Source organism: Dromaius novaehollandiae, chromosome 34 (genome assembly GCF_036370855.1).
Source record: "Dromaius novaehollandiae isolate bDroNov1 chromosome 34, bDroNov1.hap1, whole genome shotgun sequence".
In the NCBI taxonomy this organism is placed as follows: Eukaryota; Metazoa; Chordata; class Aves; order Casuariiformes; family Dromaiidae; genus Dromaius; species Dromaius novaehollandiae.
The window spans coordinates 1,381,466-1,395,579 of record NC_088133.1 but is presented as its reverse complement, the minus strand read 5'-3'; the positions used below and the strand labels follow the sequence as shown (position 1 = coordinate 1,395,579).

Below are 14,114 nucleotides of genomic sequence, written 5' to 3'. Positions count from 1 at the left end.
ACCATGGGACACGCTGTCACCCCAGGGACCTCCCCCGTGTCACCCCAGCCCCCCCACTCAGCCCTGGGACCCCCCCAATGTCCCCCCAGGGTCCCCAAAACCTGGGTCCCCCCAGTGCCACCCCAGGGCCCCCCTTGTCCCCACATCGGGGTCCCCCAATGCCCCCTCCCTGGTGCCCCCCCCGGTGTCACCATCGGGGTCCCTCGTCCCCAGCCCAGGGCCCCCCCTCCCCATGTCCCCAAACCCAGGGACCCCCGCCCCGGTCACCACCGGTGTCCCCAGTCCGTGTGTCCCCCCCCATCCGTGCCACCTGCCCCCCCCCACAGGGCAGGGAGCCAAGCAGGGCCCGGACGCCTGGGCCCTCGCCCCGGATCTGCCACCGGTGCCACGAGTCCAACAGGTCTCAGCCAGGGGACCCCCCCCTCGCCCCCCCCCCGCCACCCCAGGGTGCCCTGCGGTGCGGGGGGGGGGGGATGCTGCCCGGACACCTGGGGCCCCCCCCAAAATGGGCAGGGCCGGAGGCCACGTCAGCACCCAGAGCTACCCGGACGCCTGGGCCCCTTGGCCGGCGGGGGGGGCACCCCGAGGCCTGGCGGCCCCGCGGGGGGGGGGGGAGAAGGGGGGGGCTGCCGGGAAACCTCGTCAGCGACAGCTCGTAAACGAGGCCCCGCGGCCCCCGGTGCCAGCCACCCCCCCCCCGGCCACGTGGCACCCCAGGGTGCTGCCCCCCCCCGCTCGGACGCCTGGGCCCCTTCTGGGGGAGGCACATGGGAGGCACCCTGAGGCTCCCAGCCCCATTTCGGGGTGCGGGGGGGGGGGTCCCAGGGCAGGGCACACGGCGCTGCACGTCCCCCCCACCCAGACGCCTGGGCCCTTTCGTGGGGGGGGCACACGGGGGGCACCCTGAGGCTCCCAGCCCCATTTTGGGGTGCAGGGGGGGGCACACGGGGGGGGCACCCTGAGGCTCCAGCCCCATTTCGGGGTGCTGGGGGGGGGTCCCAGCAGAGGGCGCACGGCGCTGCACGCCCCCCCCCACCCGGACGCCTGGGCCCTTTCGTGGGGGGGGCACCCTGAGGCTCCCAGCCCCATTTCAGGGCTTGGGGTGGGGGGGTCGGGCCCCCCCCGGCCCCGCGGCGTGGCCGGGCCTGGCGCGGGCACAGGCAGGGCTTTATGCGGCCGCCGCCGCCGCGGCCCCGCGCCCGGGACGCACAAAGGGCCAGTGTTCGGGGCGGCCCCCCCGGCCCCCCCCCCGCCACCGCTGCCGCCGGGGGGGCCGCGGGGACGGAGACGCCCCAGAGCCGGGGGGGGAGCGGGGACGGGGGGGGGGGCCGTCCTGGTGGGTGCTGGGGTGGTGCATGTGCGTTGGGGTGTGCGGGGACACGCGTGTGCGAGGACACGTGTGTGCTGGGGTGTGCAAGGACACGTGTGCAAGGGGACACGCGTGTGCATTGGGGTGTGCGGGGACACGCGTGTGCAAGGACACGTGTGTGCTGGGGTGTGCAGGGACATGTGTGCATTGGGGTGTGCGGGGACACGCGTGTGCAAGGACATGTGTGTGCTGGGGTGTGCAGGGACATGTGTGCAAGGGGACACGTGTGCATTGGGGTGTGCGGGGACACGCGTGTGCAAGGACACGTGTGTGCTGGGGTGTGCATGGACACGTGTGCATTGGGGTGTGTGGGGACACGCGTGTGCAAGGACATGTGTGTGCTGGGGTGTGCAGGGACACGTGTGCATTGGGGTGTGCGGGGACACGCGTGTGCAAGGGGACACGTGTGCGTTGGGGTGTGCGGGGACACGCGTGTGCGTTGGGGTGTGCGGGGACACACGCGTGTACATGGAGGACTAGAAAGGGAGGGAGGGAAGGAGAATGGAGGGATGAAGAGAAGGATGGAGAAGGGGATGGATGGAAGGACGGAGGGAGGGATGGAGGGAGGGATGGAAGGACAGAGGGAGAGATGGGATGATGGAGGGAGGGATGGAGGGCAGGATGGAGGGAGGGATGGAAGGTGGAGGGAGGGAAGGAGAGATGGAGGGAGGGATGGAGGGAGGAAAGGAGAGATGGAGGGAGGGATGGAGGGAGAGATGGAGGGTGGGATGCATGGAAGGTGGAGGGAGGGAAGGAGAGATGGAGGGAGGGATGGAAGGTGGAGGGAGGGCAGGAGAGATGGAAGGACTGAGGGAGAGATGGAGAGAGGGAAGGAGAGATGGAAGGATTGAGGGAGAGATGGAGGGAGGGAGGGAGGGAGGGATGGAAGGTGGCAGGAGGGAAGGAGAGATGGAGGGATGGAGGGTGGGATGGAGGAGGGAGGGAGAGATGGCCAGGCAGGGAGGGAGGGAAGGAGGAGAGAGGGAGCGCTGGAGGGAAGCAGGGAGGAAGGAGGGAAGGCTGAAGGAGGGAGGATGGGGGGGCACCCCGGGGTGGGCACCCTCCGCTTGCGGCCACGCGCCCTCCCTGTCCCCCGTGTCCCCATGTCCCCCATGTCCCCCGTGTCCCCCCCCCCCGTGTCCCCGGGTGACACAGAGACGAGGCGGCTGCGGGGGCCGTTACCGAAAAGCTCTTTAATCCCGGGGGGGGGGGCAGAGGAAGGGCACGAGGAAGAGGAGGGTGGCATGTACTCGGGATGGCCCTGGTGGCACCCAAAACCACCCCAAAACCGTCCCCGAAGCCCAGGGTGACAGGGGACTCGGGGTCCCCACATCCACCAGGGTCCCCATGTCCATCCGGGGGTCCCCAGGGTGACCCTGGTGAGCTCGAGGTCCCCATGTCCATCTTGGTGTCCCCAGGGTCCCCAAGTCCATGTGGGGGGTCTCCAGGGTGCCCTCGTTGGGCTTGGTGTCCCCATGTCCATCTCGGTGTCCCCAGGGTCCCCAAGTCCATCCAGGGGTCCCCAGGGTGCCCTCATTGGGCTTGGGGTCCCCTTGTCCATCTCGGTGTCCCCAGGGTCCCCAAGTCCATCCAGGGGTCCCCAGGGTGCCCTCGTTGGGCTTGGGGTCCCCTTGTCCATCTCGGTGTCCCCAGGGTCCCCAATCCATGTTGCAGGTCCCCAGGGTGCCCTCGTTGGGCTCGGGGTCTCCATGTCCATCTCGGTGTCCCCAAGATCTGCACGTCCACCCGGGGGTCTCCAGGGTCCCCATGTCCAGCCGGGGGTCCTCGGGGTATCCTCGATGGGCTCGGGGTCTCCACGTCCATCTTGGTGTCCCCAGAGTCCCCACGCCCATGTGGGGGTCCCCAGGGGGTCCCCGTCAGGCTCAGGCTCTCCATGTCCGTCTTGGCGTCCCCAGGGTCCCCACGTCCATCTGGGGGGTCCCTTGGGTGCCCTGGTCCATCTCAGGCTCCCCATGTCCATCTGGGGGTCCCTTGGGTGCCCTCGTCGGGCTCGACATCCTCATGTCCATCCTGGTGTCCCCAAGGTGCCCTCATGGGGCTCAACATCCCCATGTCCATCTGGGGGTCCCTTGGGTGCCCTTGTGTGGCTCAATGTCCCCATGTCCATCCTGGTGCCCCCAAGGTGCCCTCACAGGGCTCAACGTCCCCATGTCCATCCTGGTGTCCCCAAGGTGCCCTCGTGGGGCTCAACGTCCCCACATCCATCTGGGGGTCCCTTGGGTGCCCTCGTGGGGCTCAATGTCCCCACGTCCATCCTGGTGTCCCCAAGGTGCCCTCATGGGGCTCAACATCCCCATGTCCATCTGGGGGTCCCTTGGGTGCCCTCGTGGGGCTCAACGTCCCCATGTCCATCCTGGTGTCCCCAAGGTGCCCTCATGGGGTTCAATGTCCCCATGTCCCTCCTGGTGTCCCCAAGGTGCCCTCGTGGGGCTCAATGTCCCCACATCCATCTGGGGGTCCCCAAGGTGCCCTCGTGGGGCTCAATGTCCCCATGTCCCTCCTGGTGTCCCCAAGGTGCCCTCATCCAACCCAGCACCCCAGGGCACCCCCAACCCCACCATCCACCCCCCCCCTTGGGTGCCCGCAGCCGGGACACCCCCACCCCCCCACCCCGGGGGCCGGGGTCCCTACGAGGCGTCGAGCAGCGGGCGCCCGTAGAAGCCCTGGCAGCAGGCGGGGGGCTCGGCCAGGGCGCCGGGTGCCACCTCGTAGGGCGCCCTCCCCTCGCCCGGCACCCCGAGACCACCGGCACCGGGCGACTCGTAGCCCTTGGCGTCACCCGCCCGGGGTGCCACCGAGGTGGAGACGGAGAAGGGGTGGCTGAAGCCGCGGGGCGGCCCCGGGGCGACGCGAGGGGCCCCCTCCGCCGCCTTGGCCGCCCTCCTGCTCTTCTCGGCCAGCTTGAACCTCCTCTGCCGCCGCAGGTAGCACCCGTTCTCGAACATGTTGCCCGAGCCGGGGTGCAGGGCCCAGTAGGAGCCCTTGCCGGGCTGGTGGGGGCCGCGGGCCACCCGGACGAAGCAGTCGTTGAAGGAGAGCGAGTGGCGGACGCTGTTCTGCCAGCGCTGCCGGTTGTGCCGGTAGTAGGGGAAGAGCTCCATGATCCAGCGGTAGATCTCGCTCAGCGTCAGCATCTTGGCGGGCGCCTGCTCGATGGCCATGGCGATGAGGGAGATGTAGGAGTAGGGCGGCTTGGCGGGCGCCCGCCGCGGGGCCGGGGCTTGGGTGGGTGCTGCCGGGGCGGGCGGCAGGGCGGCGGGCGGTCCCGGCGGCCCGGAGCAGCTCTGCGGGAGAGGGGAGGCGGCGGGGGCTGGCGCCCGGTGCTGGGGTCCCGGCACCCATCCGGCGCCCGGCCTCGGGACCCGCCTTGTCACCCAGCCCGGCGCCCGTCCTGGTACCCAACACGGCACCCATCCCGGCATTGACCCCAGCAGCCGTCCTTGCACCCGTCCTGGCACCCGCCCCGGGACTGACCCCAGCACCTGCATCAGCACCCACCCCAGCACCCATCCCGGCATTGACCCCAGCACCCGCATCGTCACCCACCCCAGCACCCATCCCGGCATTGACCCCAGCAGCTGTCCTTGCACCCGTCCTGGCACCCGCCCCGGGACTGACCCCAGCACCCGCATCAGCACCCACCCCAGCACCCATCCCGGCATTGACCCCAGCACCCACATTGTCACCCACCCCAGCACCCATCCCGGCACTGACCCCAGCACCCACATCGTCACCCACCCCAGCACCCATCTCGGCATTGACCCCAGCAGCTGTCCTTGCACCCATCCTTGCACCCATCCTTGCACCCAGCCCACGACTGACCCCAGCACCCACTGCAGCACCCACTCCAGCACCCATCCCGGCATTGACCCCAGCACCCACATCGTCACCCACCCCAGCACCCATCCCGGCATTGACCCCAGCACCCGTCCTTGCACCCGTCCTGGCACCTGCCCCGGGACTGACCCCAGCACCTGCATCAGCACCCACCCCAGCACCCATCCCGGCATTGACCCCAGCACCCACATCGTCACCCACCCCAGCACCCATCCCGGCATTGACCCCAGCAGCTGTCCTTGCACCCGTCCTGGCACCCGCCCCGGGACTGACCCCAGCACCCGCATCAGCACCCACCCCAGCACCCATCCCGGCATTGACCCCAGCACCCACATTGTCACCCACCCCAGCACCCATCCCGGCACTGACCCCAGCACCCACATCGTCACCCACCCCAGCACCCATCCTGGCATTGACCCCAGCACCCACCCCACGACTGACCCCAGCACCCACTGCAGCACCCATCCCGGCATTGACCCCAGCACCCGTCCTTGCACCCAGCCCACGACTGACCCCAACACCCACTGCAGCACCCATCTCGGCATTGACCCCAGCACCCGTCCTTGCACCCAGCCTGGCACTGACCCCAACACCCACATCATCACCCATCCCAGCACCCTTCCCAGCACTGACCCCAGCACCCATCCTTGCATCCAGCCTGGCATTGACCCCAGCACCCACATCATCACCCACTCCAGCACCCATCCTGGCATTGAACCCAGCACCCATCCTTGCACCCAGCCTGGCACCCAGCCCACGACTGACCCCAGCACCCACATCATCACCCACCCCGGCACCCATCCTGGCATTGACCCCAGCTCGCACATCGTCACCCAGCCCAGCACCCGCTCCAGCACCCCAGGGTGGCCCCCGCCGCCCCACGGCACCCCAGGGTGATCCCAGCTTCCCCAGCACCCTGGGGTGACCCCCGCCGCCCCACGGCACCCCAGGGTGATCCCAGCTTCCCCAGCACCCCGGGGTGACCCCCATCACCCCACGGCACCCCAGGGTGATCCCAGCTTCCCCAGCACCCCGGGGTGACCCCCATCGCCCCACGGCACCCCAGGGTGATCCCAGCTTCCCCAGCACCCTGGGGTGACCCCCATCGCCCCACGGCACCCCAGGGTGATCCCAGCTTCCCCAGCACCCCGGGGTGACCCCCATCGCCCCACGGCACCCCAGGGTGATCCCAGCTTCCCCAGCACCCCGGGGTGACCCCAACCACCCAACAGCACCCCAGGGAGACTCTGACCCCCCCCAACACACGTGGCTACGTGTGCCCGTGCACGTCCGTGTGTCCATGCGTCACCCCCCCACCCGTGACGCCCCCCCCCCCAACTCCCACAGTGACCCCAACCCTCCCAGCAGCACCCAGGCCTCGGGGCACCCCTGGGTGCTGTGGCCCCGGGGGGGGGCACCGAGGTGCAAACCACCCCCCCCGGGGTCCGGTGCACCCGGGACCTGGCACCCTTGGGTGCCCCCGGTGCCCCCCCGGTTCCCTCCTCGGGGGGGTCCCGGTGCAAACCACCCCCCCGGGGTCCAGTGCACCCAGGACCTGGCACCCTTGGGTGCTCGTGGTGCCCCCCGGTGCCCCCCGAACCCCCCTGGTTCCCTCCTCGGGGGGGTCCCGGTGCAAACCAACCCCCGGGGTCCGGTGCACCCGGGACCTGGCACCCTTGGGTGCCCCCGGTGCCACCCCCCGAGCCCCCCTGGTTCCCTCCCCGGGGGGGTCCCGGTGCAAACTGCACCCCCGGGGCACCCGGGACCTGGCGCCCTTGGGTGCTCCCGGTGCCCCCCGAGCCCCCCCGGTTCCCTCCTCAGGGGGGTCCCGGTGCAAACTGCACCCCCGGGGTCCGGTGCACCCGGTGCCCCCCCGAGCCCCCCCGGTTCCCTCCTCGGGGGGGTCCCGGTGCAAACTGCACCCCCGGGGCACCCGGGACCTGGCACCCTTGGGTGCCCCCGGTTCCCTCCCCGGGGGGGGCCCGGTGCAACCCGCCCCCCCGGGGCCCGGCAAGCTGTCCCCGGGGCAACCGGCACCCGGCCCCCCCCGGTGCCCCCCCCCCCGGTGCCCACCTCGGCGGGGTCCCCGTAGAAGCCGCTCCAGTCGGGCAGCTCGTGGCTCTCCATCGTCACCGAGCCCCCCCCGCGCCCCCCCCTCCCCTCCCCTCCCCGCCGGGGCTGCCGGTACCGGGGGCTGCCGGTACCGCCGGGCCGGGCCGTCCCGCCGCTGCCTCCCCGGGGCCTCCGCGGCGGCCCGTTAAATACCCCGGGGAGGGGGGGGGAAGGGGGGGGACCGGGGGGGGGTGGCGCTACCGGGGGGGCGGGCGGCCCCGGGGGCCCCGCACCGGGACTGGGCTGCCCCCTGGCGGCCGCGGGCACCGGCACCGGGACCCCCCCCGGGACCGCCCCCCCCCCGGGACCTGCCCCGCAGCCCCCCAGGACACCCCCAATTGCCCCATGGCCCCCCCAAACTGCCCCCCAGCCCCCCCGGACACCCCCAATTGCCCCACGGCCCCCCCCAAACTGCCCCATAGGCCCCCCCGGACACCCCCAATTGCCCCATGGCCCCCCCCAAACTGCCCCATAGGCCCCCCCGGACACCCCCAATTGCCCCATGTCCCCCCCAAACTGCCCCATAGGCCCCCAGGACACCCCCAATTGCCCCACGGCCCCCCCCAAACTGCCCACCACACTCCCAGGACACCCCCAATTGCCCCGCAGCCCCCCAAAACTGCCCCACAGCCCCCCCAAACCAGCCCCATAGGCCCCCAGGACACCCCCAATTGCCCCATAGGCCCCCAAACCTGCCCTATAGGCCCCCAGGACCCCCTTTACCTGCCCCATGGCCCCCCCAACTGCCCCCACACACACCCAGAACACCCCCAATTGCCCCATGTCCCCCCCAACCAGCCCCACAGAGACCCAGGACACCCCCAATTGCCCCATATGCCCCCAAACCTGCCCTATAGGCCCCCAGGACACCCTTTACCTGCCCCACAGCCCCCCAAAACTGCCCCACAGACCCCCTGGGCACCCCCAGAATGCCCCATGTCCCCCCCAACCAGCCCCACAGACACCCCCAATTGCCCCACGGCCCCCCCAAATCAGCCCCACAGACCCCCAGGACACCCCCAATTGCCCCATGTCCCCCCCAACCAGCCCCACAGAGACCCAGGACACCCCCAGTTGCCCCACACACACCCCCAAACTGCCCACCACACTCCCAGGACACCCCCAATAGCCCCGCAGCCCCCCAAAACTGCCCCACAGCCCCCCCAAACCAGCCCCATAGGCCCCCAGGACACCCCCAATTGCCCCATGTCCCCCCCAACCAGCCCCACAGAGACCCAGGACACCCCCAATTGCCCCCCCCCCCAAAGTGCCCCCCAGACCCCCTGGACACCCCCACGCCCCCCCCCAAGGACCAGCCAAGCTGCAGCTTAAACAAAAACCACCCAAAAGCGTTTGTTTATTGACCAAAAGTCCCCGAAAAGCAACAGAGCGAGCGGGACCCCCGGCCCCCCGCCCGGGGGGCTGCCCAGACGGGGGGCCGGGACAGGCACTTGTCACCCCCCCAAACCCCTTCCCGGGGAGCCCTCAGCTGCGCTGGGGGGGGGGCGGTTAGCGTAGGGTCTCCCTGCCCCCCCCCCGGGGGGGAAACTGAGGCAGGGGAGGGGACGTGGTAACTACAGGCGTTAGCACCGAAAAGGGAACCCTGAGCGTCCCCCCCCCCGACCCCAACCCCCCCCCAAACGCTGGGGGAGAACCCAGGCGTCCCATGCCCCCCCCACGAGGACCCCCAAAGTCTCCCCCCTCCCCCCCACCAGGAGATGGGCCCAGGAGTCCGGGACAACAGTTAACCCCCCCCCCCAAAGCAGCACCCTAAAAAGAGTCAGGGGAGGGGCTCCCCCCCCCAACAGATGTTATTGAGCCCCCCCCCCAAATATCCCCCCCCAACACCCCTTTTATACAGAGTCTCCGGTCCGAAAGGGTTAAAAACACAACCACCCCCCCTCCCCAAATTGTGCCCCCCTCCCAAAAAGAAAACAAGGCAGCGAGTTAATAAGAGCCTGGGGGGGGGGAAGGGGAAAGGGGGGGGGGCTCAGGGGTCGCGCTCCTTCTTGACGCGGATGTCGCCGGCCAGGATGGTGGCGATCTCGCCCTGCATGAAGGCCCAGGGCACGCTGGAGCCCACCAAGGGGCACTTCTGCCCGCTGGGGCAATAAACCTCGCCGGCGGCACCCTGCGCCTTGATGAAATCCCGCGAGCACGGGAAGCAGAACTTGTGGCCGGGCACCGAGGGGCACTGCACGAAGTGGGTATCTTCCAGGCGCTCGCGGCAGATGGTGCAGCACAGCGGTGCCGCCGCCGCCGCTTCGGCACCCGCCGCCGCCTCGGCGCCCGCCGCCGGCTGAGCCGCCGCCTCGGTGCCCCGCGGTGCCGGGCGCTGCTGGGCGGCGGGCGACGCCGGGCTGCCACTGTTCTGCCGGGCGGCGGCGGCGGCGGCGTCTTTGGGCGGCTGCCCGGCCCCCAGCGCTTCGGCCACGGTCTTCAGCGCCGCGATGGGCGACGGGTCGCCGCGGAGGGCGGCGGCGGCGGCGGCGTCGCCCGGCGGGTACAAAGCGAGGGGCAGCCAGTGCTGCCGCTGCTGCTGCTCTTCGCCCGTCAGCTTGCCGGCACCGCCTTCGCCGTCGGGCTCCGGCGAGGCCTTCCTCCGGCGTCGCGGCGGCAGGGCGCGGGCCAGCGAGGCGGGCAGCAGGGCGCCCGCCGCCTCGGGGGGCTGCTGGGGCAGCGCGTCCGGCGCGGGGGGGTCGCGGAAGAAGCGCACGGCCTCGGTGAAGAGTTCGCCCAGCAGACGCCAGTCCCCGCTGCCCTGGCGCTTCTCGTACTCGAGGTACTTGTAGCCCGAGGAGATGGCCTTGCCCGGCTCGCGCAGGCAGTCGTGGAACATCTGCTTGGCCAGGCCCAGCACGCCGGCGTAGACGCTGCCCGAGCCGCAGGGGTACTCGGCGAAGAGCTTCAGCTCGAACTCGAAGCCCGGCCGCGGCGCGGCGTCGAAGGCGAAGACGCGCCCCACCAGCGCGTGGTCCTTGCGGAAGCGCACGTTGAAGGGGGCGCAGCCGGCCAGGGCGGCCAGGCGCTCGCGCACCGCCGGCGGCTTCCCGGGCCAGTCCTCGGCGCGGCCCCGCATGGCCTCGCTCAGCTCCGCCAGGCACTCGGCGCCCCGCGGCCGGCAGCCCCCCGCCGCCACCGCCGCCGCCGCCGCCACCGAGGCCCCGCGGCGCGGCTCGGCCGCCTCCTCGGCGCGGCCCAGCCCGTTGGGCAGGCGCGGGCCGGGCGGCGGCGGCGGCAGCGCGTCGCGGGCGGGCCGCGGCGGCGGGCGGGCCTCGGCGGCGCCGTGGCCGTGGCCGTGGCCGTGGCTGTGGCGGAGGCGCCGCGCCGCCTCCAGCAGCGGCTCGATGCGGTCGGCGCCCTCGAAGTTGACGCAGCCGCGGCACACGGCCTCGCTGAAGTCCCACACCACGGCCCACGGCATCTTGGGCAGGTCGCACAGGTAGCACCACTGCCGCCGCGCCGACATGGCGCCGCCGCCGCCGCCGCCGCCCCCCCCCGCCGCCGCCGTTACCCGCGCGCCGCCCCCCCCCCCGGCCCGGCCCGGCCCGCGCCGCCGCCGCCCCCTCAGCGCAGCCCCCCGCCCCCCCCTGCGCCGCGCGCGCGCCCGCCCCGCGCTTACATAACGGCCGCGCGCGGGGCATGCCGGGACGGGTAGTCCGCCCGCGCCTTAAAGGGGCCGCTCGCGCGGGGTGGGGGGTGGTGCGCATGCGCGGCGCGACGGGTGTGCATGGGGGACACGGGTGTGCATGGGGACACGGGTGTGCGTGGGGACACGGGTGTGCATGGGGACATGTGTGTGCGTGGGGGACATGTGTGTGCGTGGGGACATGTGTGTGCGTGGGGGACATGTGTGTGCATGGGGGGACGTGTGTGCATGGGGGACGTGTGCGTGGGGACACGTGTGTGCGTGGGGACATGTGTGTGCGTGGGGACATGTGTGTGTGCGTGGGGACACGGGTGTGCATGGGGGGACGTGTGTGCGTGGGGGACATGTGTGTGCATGGGGACATGTGTGTGCATGGGGGGACGTGTGTGCGTGGGGACACGCGTGTGCATGGGGACATGTGTGTGCATGGGGACACGGGTGTGCATGGGGACATGTGTGTGCGTGGGGACACGCGTGTGCATGGGGACACGTGTGTGCGTGGGGACACGGGTGTGCATGGGGACATGTGTGTGCGTGGGGACACGCGTGTGCATGGGGACACGCGTGTGCATGGGGACATGTGTGTGCGTGGGGGACATGTGTGTGTGCATGGCGGACATGTGTGCATGGGGACATGCGTGTGCATGGGGGACGTGTGCATGGGGACACGGGTGTGCGTGGGGACACGGGTGTGCATGGGGACATGTGTGTGCGTGGGGACACGGGTGTGCATGGGGGGACGTGTGTGCATGGGGGACATGTGTGTGCGTGGGGGACATGCGTGTGCATGGGGACATGTGTGTGCGTGGGGGACATCTGTGCATGGGGACATGTGTGTGTGCATGGGGGACATGTGTGTGCGTGGGGGCGTGTGTGTGCGTGGGGACATGGGTGTGCATGGGGACATGGGTGTGCGGAGGATGTGTGTGCGTGGGGACATGGGTGCATGGAGGGGCATGCGTGTGCATGGGGACATGCGTGTGTGCATGGGGGACGTGTGTGCATGCGGACATGTGTGCATGGGGGACGTGTGTGCGTGGGGGACATGTGTGTGCGTGGGGACACGGGTGTGCGTGGGGACACGGGTGTGCGTGGGGGACATGCGTGTGCATGGGGACATGGGTGTGTGCATGGAGACGTGTGTGCACATGTGAGCACACGCGTGTGCACGGGGGAGTACCGCTGCCCCGGGGCGGGGGATGGAACTACAGCTCCCGGCATGCCCCGCGCGGGGGCGGAACTACAACTCCCGGCACGCACCGCGGGGGAGACAGGGCGGGCCTACAGCTCCCGGCATGCCCTGCGCGGGGCAAGGGGAGGCGGAACTACAGCTCCCGGCACGCCCCGCGCGGCGCCTCCGACTTCCGGCACGCCCCCCCACCAAAACAACCGCAGGGCCCGCCGGTGTCACGGCCCCCCCCCGACCCCCACAACGGGCAGGACCCCCCCAGAGCCCCCCCAAACCAGGCAGGACCCCCTAGAGCCCCCCCCAAACCAGGCAGGACCCCCCACGGGGGTCCCTAAACCAGACAGGACCCCCCAGAACCCCCCCAAACCAGGCAGGGCCCCCATGGGGGTCCCCAAATCAGACAGGACCCCCCAGGGCCCCCCCCCAAACAAGGCAGGGCCTCCCCATAGGGGTTCCCAAGCCAGACAGGACCCCCCAGGACCCCCCAAACAAGGCAGAGCCCCCCCATGGGGGTCTCCAAACCAGACAGGACCCCCCAGAGGCCCCCCCCAAACCAGGCAGGGCCCCCAATAGACCCCCCCCAAACCAGAAAGGTCCCCCCCAGACTGCCACAATGGGCAGGACCCCCAATAGACCCCCCCCCAAACCAGAAAGGTCCCCCCCAGACTGCCACAATGGGCAGGGCCCCCAATAGACCCCCCTCCAAACCAGAAAGGTCCCCCCCAGACTGCCACAATGGGCAGGACCCCCAATAACCCCCCCCCCCAAACCAGGCAGCCCCCCCCCCGGTGTCCCCACGCTGGACAGGGCCCCCCCAGCGAGGCAGGGGCCGGGGAGGGGGGGGGGGGCGCAAAGGCAGGGCACGGCCAGGCGCCGGTTTGTGCAAAAACTTTTCATTGCAGAAACATCAGGAAAAGAAAAAAGAAAAACAGAACTTGCATTAAAAAACCAGACTTTTAAAAAGCCCTTGGGCAGGTGGGGTGTCCCGGGGGGGGCTGCCCCCCACCTTGAGCACCCCGGAAAGACCCGGGGACCCCCCCCGGCCCCAGGGCTGAGACGGGGCAGAGCTCGTGACACCCCGGGCGGCTCAGGGAGGGGGCAGCTCCAGCAGGGAGGGGCCCCAGGGCCCCCCAACAGCCCGGGGGGGGACACGGATGGGGACAGGGACGTCAGTGCTGGGGGGGTACAGAGATGGGGACAGGGACGTCATTGGGGGGGGGGTGTTCAGGCCCCAGCCCCGGCGCTCGGGGAGCGTCTTCCCCGCAGCTGCGTGCTGGCTGGGGACACGGGGACACGAGCACGAGGGGCCACCCGGGGCTGGGGACACGGGGACACAAGTGCAAGGGGCCACCCGGGGCTGGGGACACGGGGACACAAGCGCAAGGGGCCACAGGCGTGACAGGCCACGTGGACACAGAGGTGATGGTGACAGGGACGGGGACCCCACGTCCCTCTCTGGGTCCCCCCCCCCATTACCAGCACCAGAGTCCCCTGGTCACCTGCAATGTCCCCCCCACCCCCCCGTGTCCCCCCCGCAGTCACTGCTCCCAGCCCCAGGGGCAGCTCAGACCCCCCGCCCTCAGCAGGGCCCCAGGGGGCGGGGCCTGGGCCTAGGGGGCGGGGCCTGGGGGCAGGGTTTGTATATAGGAGGGTGGGGCCTGAAGAACAGTGAAGACAAGAGGCGGGGCCTGGGCCTAGGGGGCGGGACTTGGCCTGGGGGCGGGGCCTGAACACCAGAAATGGGAAGGGGCGGGGCCTGGGCCTGGGGGGCGGAGCCTGAACCCCAGGGAAGGGGAAAGGGGCAGGATGAGGGCCTGGGGGCGGGGCCTGGCCCCCCAGAGAAGGAAGAATGGGCGGGGCCTGGGCCTAGGGGGCGGAGCCTGGGCCGTGAGTGGGGAAAGGGGCAGGGCCCAGGGGGGACATGGGGACACTGGGGG

At 71.2% G+C, this 14,114-nt stretch overlaps 3 protein-coding genes across 3 annotated transcripts in view; all 3 read right to left on the bottom strand.

Moving 5' to 3' along the window:
- Window positions 1–4,017: 4,017 nt before the first annotated feature.
- FOXA3 (forkhead box A3) lies at window positions 4,018–7,354 on the bottom strand. The gene is made up of 2 exons (XM_064502974.1): window positions 7,301–7,354; window positions 4,018–4,674 (listed from the first exon to the last, which is right to left on the bottom strand). The coding sequence occupies exons 1-2, from the start codon at window positions 7,352–7,354 to the stop codon at window positions 4,018–4,020; spliced, it is 711 nt and encodes a 236-aa protein (XP_064359044.1).
- Window positions 7,355–9,039: 1,685 nt separating this feature from the next.
- On the bottom strand, window positions 9,040–10,983 carry IRF2BP1 (interferon regulatory factor 2 binding protein 1). The gene has a single exon (XM_064502936.1). The coding sequence runs from the start codon at window positions 10,806–10,808 to the stop codon at window positions 9,330–9,332; it is 1,479 nt and encodes a 492-aa protein (XP_064359006.1). The 5' UTR covers window positions 10,809–10,983; the 3' UTR covers window positions 9,040–9,329.
- Window positions 10,984–14,043: 3,060 nt separating this feature from the next.
- SIRT2 (sirtuin 2) overlaps window positions 14,044–14,114 on the bottom strand; it is a 4,091-nt gene continuing 4,020 nt past the window's right edge. The window contains exon 15 of the mRNA XM_064502973.1: window positions 14,044–14,057. Within this exon, the coding sequence (XP_064359043.1) occupies window positions 14,044–14,057 (14 nt within the window). The remainder of the gene's footprint in view (window positions 14,058–14,114) is intronic.